Consider the following 12,473-nt stretch of genomic DNA (forward strand, 5'->3'; position numbering starts at 1 on the left):
AAAATTTAAGAATTCAGAATGAACCAATTATTTAAAAAAAACAAAAAAACAAAGTAAAATACTAATAATACTAAAAGGCCTCATCGGTAAAACTTACATGTGTCACAACGGGAGACCCTCGGCACAGTGTTGACAGCAGGCTGACTATGGTGGACACCTGGTTGCTGATTTTAGAGTCTCCAGAAGTTGAAGGACCACCACTAGTACCACGTCCAGGTTTGCAAGCGGAGGAGGGTCCTGATACAGTTCCCCCGGCAGCTGCCATACGAGACAGCAATTCTTCAGTAAGTCCGTGCTGTGCCAATGGGGCTGGATCAACACCTCGGCGAGTAAACCGATCCGCCAGAGAAGCAAAGCAGCGCAGTGCACCATCCGACACCTACAGGGGAGTTTATAGAGACATGTACATATAGATCATTTTATCTAGAAACATTTGCTTTCCACATCCCAGCGCCTGAAAAACGCAAAACTCACCTGATGATCCTCATGCTTCAGAAGGCTGGACAGAGACTCGACGCAGGTCTCTAAAGAGGCATCTTGTGGCTCCATCTTACCACACAGCCGGGACACCACTGCCATAGCAGAATGCAGGGTATCCTTGTGAACCAAATGACCACTGTCCCTAATGAAAGTTAGGACACAATTCAAGCCACCTGCTTCAAATACGGCGCCTGATTCCCGTGTACAGATCAGTTCCAACACCTGGAAAGGAAGAGGAAAACTGCTCCAGCAAAGGTTCCCACTGTGCAATGGCAACACATGGCAAAGGTGAGCGTGCGGAGTGTCGCAATCTGACACCCATTTGCCATTGAAATTATGGTTTTACATTAGTTTGGAGTGTAAAAATCTTTTAACAGGTTTCCTTTAAAAGAGGAAGTAAAAAAAAATTGAGGCAATACTTATAAATATCCCTGAGCTCCCAATTCTGACGCTCTTTTCAGTTTTGTGCTGCGTTGCTCCATTGCAAAGATATTCACATTTGTTTCTTCTGGAGCGCACTATGTGAAATCTCTGCTTGTAGTTAAATGGGCGTTTCTTCAGTATTCTCTGGGGCGTGTGCTTTCACCCCTTCTTTCCCTGACACAGTTAATCACAGCTCGACAGCATCTGAGACTGATAGACTACTAGTTCATACTAGATCAGCTGCTGAGCTGTGATTGGCAGTCTCTGGGAAAGAGGGGTGAAAGCGCACGCCCCCAGAGAAGACTAACTAGAAGCAGAGATTTCACATACTGCGCTCCGAAATCAACAAAAATGTGAATATCTCTGCAATGGAGCGACGCAGCACAAAATGGAAAAGAGCGGCCAAGTGTGTGGAGTTTGTATTTTCTCCCAGTGTTGCAGGAGTTTGATGGTTCGGTAAACTGGCTTTCTAGAAAACAAGCCACTGTGCTGGAAACTGGGATGATCTTATATTTTGAGACCCATCGGAGAACGAGAATGAAGTGATTTTTTGTGCAGCTATTTGGCGCTATATAAATGAGAAATAATTACTCCGTTACATATGAAATCCAGCACTTCTCACCTTTACACACTGCTCAGCTAAATCCCGACTGGTCCGATTGTTAAGCTCTACCACCACAAGTCGATTGCAGAGGGCTTTTATGGCTCCTTCCACACCCACAATGCGCCTGGTACATTCAGCGGACACGTCTAGGTAATACGTTATCGCGCGGGCGGTGACCTCAAGCACATTGTCAGGCGCGCTCTCGTCAAGAAAGATCTTGCATAAAGCTGGCAGAAAAGTACGAGGAGGACACCTAAACACAAAAAAATAATATAATATGTAATGAATATGGTAGAGGAAAATAGCGGGAGGTTTTAGGATAACAGAGGAGTTGGCAAAATCGACCAATCAGCTTTAATTTTTTCTCATAGCCACACCCCCTTTTTTAAAAAAAAAAAGCAAAAACACCAACCCGATTGGCTGCAAATGAGCAACGGCTCCAAACCAAGGGTCATGTTTAAGAATTTATCATTATGTCTTTAATTTTCGGCATCGGATTATATAAGATTTGCATGCATTTTATACAGAACTATAACAGACAATTCTAACCGAGACAGTGTGACACCAGTGTTGATTATTTCAATCAACATGACAACCTTTGTGTATCTTGAAGTCAGCAGATAGGCAGCAGCTGACTATCATCTGTCACAGGCCTAAAGGCACACAGTTTTTTAATTATTGTTTCTGTCCCAAATGCAGGAAAGAAGTTCTTCACAGCAGCAGATCTTCCCTCTTTGAAGTTCCTGATGGTCTGTTAAATGGTTGATTTAAAGGTGATCTAAAAAAAACAGCAATGTCCTTGCCTGTAAAGCAATGACGACTACATGTGTTTACTCGGCGATGAACATGGTTAAGACAATGATTTCAATTACCAGCTCTCCTTTAAAGCAAGCGGTCTGCTCTTATAATTCAATCAGCATGACAGAATGATATCAGCTGCTTTATCCTCATTTACACTTTCTCCTAAGCGAATGAGAAAATCAGTGATGTAAGAAAGTCAATTTAAGGCAGGGCTGAAAGGAGAATTTTTTCTTTTCTGTTTAAGTTAATTTTCATGGCAAGGAATGACTAATATTTTGCAATATACCTGATCACTCTGCATCATAATCTAAAGATAATGCAAATTGCCACTAAAAAAAGCTGACGCAGCAGACTCTGTGAAAGATCATTTTAGGAGAAAAGGTTTCACTGGCACTCCCCAACTGTGATAAAAATCTTATTTCATCATTATAAAAGTGAGGCATCAGGCAAAGTGAATATCAGCAATACATGTTCAGGCGGCTGCCGTTTCGCACCTTCTGGTGCTTCTGAGGGCCCATCGCCTGAACATATATTGCTGATATTCATTATGCCCGTTACCTCGCTTTCAGGCCACGTTCACATGTTTAGTATTTGGAAGCCAAAATCAGGAGTGGGTGAAAAAGATGAAAAATACAAAAGTGGTGACGTGTTTCTATTATACTTTTCCTCCGATTGTTCCACTCATAAAATACTGAATGTGATGTAGAGGAAATAAAGAAAAGTTTTTAAAATTTTGTAAAAATGTATCGCCACCTGGATCAGAAAACTCTTAATCATTGGATAACAGAACTCAGTGGGAAGCAAGTTTTTTCTTCTTTTCTTAACATTGGCAAATTTTGTAAAAACCAAAATTTGAGTCAGTCTCAAAGCTTTAGGACGTGATTGAATAGGGGGGTCAGCAATCTGCAGTCAAATAATGACTGCAGTCCAGAAACCCTCAACTTTCTAAACAGTCTTCATTAAAAATTATCAACCATTTTGAGTCTGCGGATGATACGATTTTCACGGACTGTTAGAAAGGAAAGGGTGGAGAAAGGTTTTTTTTCTACATGTAGGGGAAAAATGGATGACACTTGGACCACTTTGATCATTTTTCTTGCATGTGAGAAAAACGGATGTCTGAATGAGGCCTTAAAGATAGCAGTATAGAGAAGGAGGGGTTGTACACAGATCTCAAAAGTGGAGAGGAGGAAATGATTCATAGTCTCAAGGAGGGCAGAAAAAACAGGCTGCAGAAAGGAGGACGACGAGGAGGAGGAAATATGTGCAGAACAGAGCTAATGAAGACAGCAGCACCATGGATACAAACAGCAGATATCACACAAAGAGGGACTATGCCGCCAGAGAAAAGGCTGAAACAGTCTGCAAACTGCATATCAAGGGGTCTAAAAATTAATGAAGGCTTGGAGATTGCAGGCTGAAGCTTGCAATGTTATCAAGGAAAGGCAAAACAAACATATAAAATCTCTTACATATAAAAAAGGTGTCTACAGTCTTTGAGAGACCCTAGTGATCAGCTGTTATTGGCCTATCTGACCACAAAATCTACTTCTGTCCGTCAGATGAGACTTTTACATCTGACGGAACTGAGAGCACTGCAGTCGATTAGGGACCACAGATTAGCTGCAGCGGTCACATAATGTCAAGAGACTGCCGGTAATTAAACGTCACATGAGGGGAGCTGCTTTTTTTTTGTTAATTTTTTACGTGGTGCAGTTAAGAACAGGTTGTTTAGTAGCAGACAATTCACTTTAGTGACCGTAATAACTTCACCATAGCAGGAGCAATCTGTCATGTTCGAGAACAGGGATGTCAAACACACAGAGGGCCAAAATGAAAAACTTGGACAAAGTTGAGCCAACCAGTATATAGAATAATGGGCCCCACGCGGCCCTCCACCACAGAATAATGGGCCCCACGCGGCCCTCCACCACAGAATTATGGGCCCCACGCGGCCCTCCACCACAGAATTATGGGCCCCACGCGGCCCTCCACCACAGAATTATGGGCCCCACGCGGCCCTCCACCACAGAATTATGGGCCCCACGCGGCCCTCCACCACAGAATTATGGGCCCCACGCGGCCCTCCACCACAGAATTATGGGCCCCACGCGGCCCTCCACCACAGAATTATGGGCCCCACGCGGCCCTCCACCACAGAATTATGGGCCCCACGCGGCCCTCCACCACAGAATTATGGGCCCCACGCGGCCCTCCACCACAGAATTATGGGCCCCACGCGGCCCTCCACCACAGAATTATGGGCCCCACGCGGCCCTCCACCACAGAATTATGGGCCCCACGCGGCCCTCCACCACAGAATTATGGGCCCCACGCGGCCCTCCACCACAGAATTATGGGCCCCACGCGGCCCTCCACCACAGAATTATGGGCCCCACGCGGCCCTCCACCACAGAATTATGGGCCCCACGCGGCCCTCCACCACAGAATTATGGGCCCCACGCGGCCCTCCACCACAGAATTATGGGCCCCACGCGGCCCTCCACCACAGAATTATGGGCCCCACGCGGCCCTCCACCACAGAATTATGGGCCCCACGCGGCCCTCCACCACAGAATTATGGGCCCCACGCGGCCCTCCACCACAGAATTATGGGCCCCACGCGGCCCTCCACCACAGAATTATGGGCCCCACGCGGCCCTCCACCACAGAATTATGGGCCCCACGCGGCCCTCCACCACAGAATTATGGGCCCCACGCGGCCCTCCACCACAGAATTATGGGCCCCACGCGGCCCTCCACCACAGAATTATGGGCCCCACGCGGCCCTCCACCACAGAATTATGGGCCCCACGCGGCCCTCCACCACAGAATTATGGGCCCCACGCGGCCCTCCACCACAGAATTATGGGCCCCACGCGGCCCTCCACCACAGAATTATGGGCCCCACGCGGCCCTCCACCACAGAATTATGGGCCCCACGCGGCCCTCCACCACAGAATTATGGGCCCCACGCGGCCCTCCACCACAGAATTATGGGCCCCACGCGGCCCTCCACCACAGAATTATGGGCCCCACGCGGCCCTCCACCACAGAATTATGGGCCCCACGCGGCCCTCCACCACAGAATTATGGGCCCCACGCGGCCCTCCACCACAGAATTATGGGCCCCACGCGGCCCTCCACCACAGAATTATGGGCCCCACGCGGCCCTCCACCACAGAATTATGGGCCCCACGCGGCCCTCCACCACAGAATTATGGGCCCCACGCGGCCCTCCACCACAGAATTATGGGCCCCACGCGGCCCTCCACCACAGAATTATGGGCCCCACGCGGCCCTCCACCACAGAATTATGGGCCCCACGCGGCCCTCCACCACAGAATTATGGGCCCCACGCGGCCCTCCACCACAGAATTATGGGCCCCACGCGGCCCTCCACCACAGAATTATGGGCCCCACGCGGCCCTCCACCACAGAATTATGGGCCCCACGCGGCCCTCCACCACAGAATTATGGGCCCCACGCGGCCCTCCACCACAGAATTATGGGCCCCACGCGGCCCTCCACCACAGAATTATGGGCCCCACGCGGCCCTCCACCACAGAATTATGGGCCCCACGCGGCCCTCCACCACAGAATTATGGGCCCCACGCGGCCCTCCACCACAGAATTATGGGCCCCACGCGGCCCTCCACCACAGAATTATGGGCCCCACGCGGCCCTCCACCACAGAATTATGGGCCCCACGCGGCCCTCCACCACAGAATTATGGGCCCCACGCGGCCCTCCACCACAGAATTATGGGCCCCACGCGGCCCTCCACCACAGAATTATGGGCCCCACGCGGCCCTCCACCACAGAATTATGGGCCCCACGCGGCCCTCCACCACAGAATTATGGGCCCCACGCGGCCCTCCACCACAGAATTATGGGCCCCACGCGGCCCTCCACCACAGAATTATGGGCCCCACGCGGCCCTCCACCACAGAATTATGGGCCCCACGCGGCCCTCCACCACAGAATTATGGGCCCCACGCGGCCCTCCACCACAGAATTATGGGCCCCACGCGGCCCTCCACCACAGAATTATGGGCCCCACGCGGCCCTCCACCACAGAATTATGGGCCCCACGCGGCCCTCCACCACAGAATTATGGGCCCCACGCGGCCCTCCACCACAGAATTATGGGCCCCACGCGGCCCTCCACCACAGAATTATGGGCCCCACGCGGCCCTCCACCACAGAATTATGGGCCCCACGCGGCCCTCCACCACAGAATTATGGGCCCCACGCGGCCCTCCACCACAGAATTATGGGCCCCACGCGGCCCTCCACCACAGAATTATGGGCCCCACGCGGCCCTCCACCACAGAATTATGGGCCCCACGCGGCCCTCCACCACAGAATTATGGGCCCCACGCGGCCCTCCACCACAGAATTATGGGCCCCACGCGGCCCTCCACCACAGAATTATGGGCCCCACGCGGCCCTCCACCACAGAATTATGGGCCCCACGCGGCCCTCCACCACAGAATTATGGGCCCCACGCGGCCCTCCACCACAGAATTATGGGCCCCACGCGGCCCTCCACCACAGAATTATGGGCCCCACGCGGCCCTCCACCACAGAATTATGGGCCCCACGCGGCCCTCCACCACAGAATTATGGGCCCCACGCGGCCCTCCACCACAGAATTATGGGCCCCACGCGGCCCTCCACCACAGAATTATGGGCCCCACGCGGCCCTCCACCACAGAATTATGGGCCCCACGCGGCCCTCCACCACAGAATTATGGGCCCCACGCGGCCCTCCACCACAGAATTATGGGCCCCACGCGGCCCTCCACCACAGAATTATGGGCCCCACGCGGCCCTCCACCACAGAATTATGGGCCCCACGCGGCCCTCCACCACAGAATTATGGGCCCCACGCGGCCCTCCATCACAGAATTATGGGCCCCACGCGGCCCTCCATCACAGAATTATGGGCCCCACGCGGCCCTCCATCACAGAATTATGGGCCCCACGCGGCCCTCCATCACAGAATTATGGGCCCCACGCGGCCCTCCATCACAGAATTATGGGCCCCACAGGGTCCTCCATCACAGAATTATGGGCCCCACAGGGTCCTCCATCACAGAATTATGGGCCCAACAGGGTCCTCCATCACAGAATTATGGGCCACACAGGGTCCTCCATCACAGAATTATGGGCCCCACATAGGGATGGTGGTTCTGTTGTCAAGGGCCAAATAAAACCACCCTGCGGGCCAAATTTGGCCCACAGGCGGGGTATAAAACATTAATATCACTTCAATGCCCTAAGAGCAAAAAAAATAAATAAATTGTGTTGCCCACCAATTACAAAAGAACTCACTCTATTTATTCATTTTAAAAGTGGCTCATTCATTTTTTCAGACAACATATGTCTTGTTACACATTCCAGTTCATAGTAATCCAGACTTCATTCCTAAAAGATTATCCCTGATTTTCCATCTGCAGCTTATACAACCAGAGCTGTGCAGTAAATACAGCCGCATTCTGGATCCCTTTTCATCAAGAGGAATTCTGAGTCTGCCCAAAGTGAAGCCACATTTTAAAGGGAAGCGGTCACCAGGGTTTTGCTAACCCATCTGAGTGCAATATGATGCATGGGCAGAAGCCCGGACTCCAGCGATGTGTCACTTACTGCGCTGCTTGTTGCAGTTTGATAAAATCACAGTCCTTCTGCTGCAAATCTAACAATTCTTTGAATGCTGAGCTCTGTATAACCCCGCCCACACCTCTGATTGGTAGATTCCAGTGTATACTGTGTGTGAAGACCTAGGGTCTTCCGTGGGCAGAACACTACTCAGACAACACAAGGTGAGGGTAAAACAGTGTGGCAATACTTTATTGAACCACAAAACAGGCAATAACAGAACAGTCCCCTTTGCAAATACCCAAGATGGTGCAAAATTACACAGTCTCACCCTTCCACTGGCCCACCTGGGATAGAACAGCTGCAACTTTGGGACTTCCAGGGCCAACTACCTCAACTAGTGGCCCCCGCTTTTAGCATGCCTCCACAGAGAGAAGATAGCGGAAAGCATAGGAAGCTGACAGTCCATCGAGGTACAAAGCCAGGAGACTCGAGGGTCCCACCCTGGCCTCTCCAAGAGTTTCCATGGGGCCAGATGACTGGCTGGTCTCAATCTGGCTTCTCAAAATGTCTCCATTGGGTTCCAGGCAACCAGATGGTCCATCCTGGCAACCCCAAACATATCCATGGGGCCAGGTGACTTCATCATCCCAACCTGGTCTCCCCTAATGTATCCATAGGTTCTCTGATGTTCAATGGAGCAGATCCGTATCCTTCTAGTCAGGGCAGTGTACCCTTAGGCCGGAATCATGTAGAATCCAAATCTGTGTCTCTCTGAATAAAGCCATGCTACCAAGCTGATGTCCGAAGAGTCTGTCTGATCTTTGATTCTCTGCTTCAATTCTGACAGCTACAGAGGCATATGACAACTCTCCTTTCAAGTACACATCCACAAGGCAAGAATTATGGAGGGTATTATTCCAGGGGTCACATTGTTTGAGCATTTAATCAATTCACATAGTTGATATAACAAGAAGGCTCTTTAAATCAACATCTAGCTGGCTTTAGTACAATATGCAATTAGCATAGTAACAAACATCTTTGTTTCAAAACCAAGAAAAGCCAACATTCAGGTTTATACACATAATAGTATGTCCTTTTTGACCAGCCAGAGAAACACATACATTCACAAGTCGACACAAACACAATTGTGTATTTCTCTTGGCCTAACAAATCTAGACGTCTGGCTAATTAAGATAAGAAGCTGTTTCGTCACACTGTGCATAGGCAAAAAGCTGCCAATCACTGGTGGGGGCAGGGTCATACACAGCTCATTGATTTGGAGGACTACATGGCAGCAGGTTTACTAGTCGTCTAGTGATATTCTCCTGATAACACAGTGAAGTTAAATCAAAACTACAGCAAGCAGCACAGTAAGTGACACATATCTGGAATCAGGGTCTGCACCCATACATTATGCTGCTTTCAAATTAAAGAAGTTGGTCACTACTTTTTATTACCCCCCAAATGTATTCCCCCGGGGCCCCTAAGGGTTTTTGTAATTACCTTATGTTGCAGTTACTGCCTGTGAGCGGCGCTATCACTGGCCGCTCACAGGCATCACGTGACCCGCCATTGATGTCCCGTCAAGTGAGGCATAACATCAGTGACGCGGTCCCCGCTGTGGCTGCTGGGTTGTGGGCAGGGTTACTCCGCGCATCACACCCAGCATCCACCCCGCGCTTTCTCAATGAATGGGGAGAGGCAGAGCACGCGATGGATACTGGGTGTGAGGCGCGGGGTAACCCCGCCCAAAACCCAGCATCCATCTGTGGAAGGAGAAGAGGGACCCCCGGCTGCATCCGGAATCATGACGTGATGTCAGCGCCGGCTGCAGCCGGGGACCACGTGATGCCTGCGAGCGGCCAGTGATAGCGCCGCTCACAGGCAATAACTGCAACAGAAGTAATTTACAAAAACCCTTAGGGGCCCCGGGGGAATACATTGTGGGGGTAATAATAAGTACTGGACAACCCCTTTAAGTGGCAAAAACTTGTTGACAAGAGTCTCTAAAGAACCAGGAGTATTTCAAATAGTTGTGTTAAGATTTCACTTTAAAGGGGTGGTCCAAAACAAACATTAATTTTAATCCTAAATGTCTATTGAACCCCTTCATCCTGGGGCCATTATCCATTTTTTGCTACCCTTCTTCCCAGAGCCATAACTTTTTTATTTTTTTTCGGTCAATATGGCCATGTGATGGCTTGTTTTTTGCGGGACGAGTTGTACTTTTGAACGACACCATTGGTTTTAACATATTGTGTACTGGAAAACGAGAAACAATTCCAAGTGCGGTGAAACAGCAAAAAAAAGTGCAATTCCACAGTTTTGTTTTTTTTTTTACCATGTTTACTAAATGCTAAAACTGTCCTGCCATTATTATTCTCCAGGTCATTACGAGTTCGTACATACAAAACATGTATAGGTTCTTTATTTCTTTTAGTGGTGAAAAAAAAAAAAAAAAAAAAAAAAAAAAAAAAATCGAAAAGAGCCATTTTCCGAGACCCGTAGTGTCTCCATTTTTTGGGATCTGGGGCTGGGTGAGGGCTTATATTGTTTCACGCCGAACTGACGTTTTTATTGATAAAATTTTGTTGTCAATACTATGTTTGATAGCCGGTTATTGCATTTTATAGCAATATAGCGGCAACCAAAAATAAAAAAACGTTAATTCTGGCGTTTTGAATTTTTTTTTTTCGTTACGCCGTTTACCGATCAGATTTTTTTTTTTATATTGATAGATTGGGCCACTATAAACGCGGCGATACCACATGTATGAATATTTGTTTTGTTTTTTTTTTATTTTATTTTGAATGGGGTGAAAGGGGGGCGATTTAAACTTAAATTTTTTTTAATATTTGTAAACAATTTTTTTTTTTGTTTGTTTTACTTTACACTAGCTTCAATAGTCTCCATGGGAGACCAGAAGTAGCAATTGTCTGACTGCCTCTGCTACACACAGGCAATGAATGACCTGTGTGTAGCAGATTTGCTCACTTGCTATGAGTGCTGCTCATAGCATCCCGGTAATGACAACCGCAGGGGTCTCCTGCAGACCCTGGGTTGTCATGCCAACCCATCAGCGACCTGCGGTCATGTGAAGAGGTCACCGATAGGTAGACCCAGTGACGCACATCTGGTTTGCGCGAGTTAAATCTCCGACAGCAGCTTTTAACTAGTCAACAGCCATGGGTGGATCATCTGTCACGTGCCCGGAAAGGTGCGGGCTCAGCGCTGGATCCCGCACCAAAGGGAGGGAGCCGACGCGTGTCGTACAATTACGGTACACGTCAGAAAGGGGTTAATATAATAATCAAATCTCTTTTTGAATATACTTTAATTAAAAATTCCCTATTGTTTTCTCACTACACTGAGTACTTTATTTTTTTTTACCTACTTACTGTTTGATGACGCTTTGTTTGAGAATCCCTGGTGCATGCTGGGACGCTCAACAAAGCATCATCGAGGACAGAGGTTGTGGTCACTTTTACAGCCTCTGTCCCCACCCTGAAACAAAGAGTCATCAGCGTTGTCCATTTCAGGCTCTCGGCTAGTCCTACTGAGCATGTGTTAATTGTTGATTCCAACGTATGCTCAGTAGAATCTTGTTACTGTAGAGAACCTCAGTGCACAGTGACAGTGCACTCACTCCCCGGCTCTGATGGAAAGTGATGAGCGGGCAAGAGAGCGCACTGTAAGTGCATTGTAAGAAAATTACCCAGTGTGCAGGGAAAGCAGAGACCAGCGCTGCCCCAGCAAGGGATGTCACTTGTGAGAGTGGCACTGGTCTATGTCTATGCTTGCTCATTTTTTACTTACACTGTGCAATGACTGTGTTCTGTTGCCAGTTAGTCACTTCTGATTAAAACAGGCGAGAGAGTGCATTGTGACTGTGCACTGAGAAGAACAGCACAGAGTGACTGGAATCTACTGAGCACACATCAGAATCGGAAACCGTCGAATGCTCAGTAGAGCAGGGACTAGCCCAGACACTGAAATGGAGGTCACTGATGACGCTTCGTTTCAGGTTAGGGGCCGAGGCGTAGGCTGTGACCAGAGTCTCTGCCCCCTGATGACGCTTCATTTGAGTATTCCTGGTATTCTCAAACAAACATACAGTCATTAAAGAGGAAGTAGTGGGAAAAAAAAGTAAGACTGTGGTTAGAAAAGGATAGGTAAATTTTAATTAAAGTATATTAGAATTAAAGATTATGAATTTAAAAGAGTTTAAGAGGAAAGTAAAATTTTGTTTAAGACCACCTCCTTAATCTCTTTTAGCCATCGTTCACATACGACTACCTAGATTTCTAAATCTCAGACCAACATCTACTTCAAACCATGGAAGGAAACCAGTCTCAGCTAAAGTAACCTGTTCAATCACAATATAACCAGATGTATTGTAAGACCTAAAATAAAGACGACTATAAGGCTGGCAAACCTACCAGAATTACAACACTTTTTCAATGATATTATTAACCCTTTCCTGTCACAAATCTGACGTGTCACTTTATGTGGTAATAACTTTGAAATGCTTCTACGTATCCCAGTGATTGTGAGACCA

At 48.6% G+C, this 12,473-nt stretch overlaps 1 protein-coding gene across 6 annotated transcripts in view; it reads right to left on the reverse strand.

Annotated features, from left to right (window-relative positions):
* Nucleotides 1-12,473, reverse strand: part of HECTD1 (HECT domain E3 ubiquitin protein ligase 1) — a 76,187-nt gene that overhangs the window by 44,843 nt on the left and 18,871 nt on the right. For all 6 annotated transcript variants that reach the window (XM_073639057.1, XM_073639055.1, XM_073639054.1 and 3 more), the window contains exons 3-5: nucleotides 1,526-1,760; nucleotides 475-702; nucleotides 98-379 (exon numbers count right to left, since the gene is read on the reverse strand). In XM_073639057.1, the coding sequence (XP_073495158.1) occupies nucleotides 98-379; nucleotides 475-702; nucleotides 1,526-1,760 (745 nt within the window). The remainder of the gene's footprint in view (nucleotides 1-97; nucleotides 380-474; nucleotides 703-1,525; nucleotides 1,761-12,473) is intronic.

Source organism: Phyllobates terribilis, unplaced genomic scaffold (assembly GCF_046119375.1).
Source record: "Phyllobates terribilis strain yellow unplaced genomic scaffold, ASM4611937v1 Scaffold_7__3_contigs__length_470593459, whole genome shotgun sequence".
NCBI lineage: Eukaryota > Metazoa > Chordata > Amphibia > Anura > Dendrobatidae > Phyllobates > Phyllobates terribilis.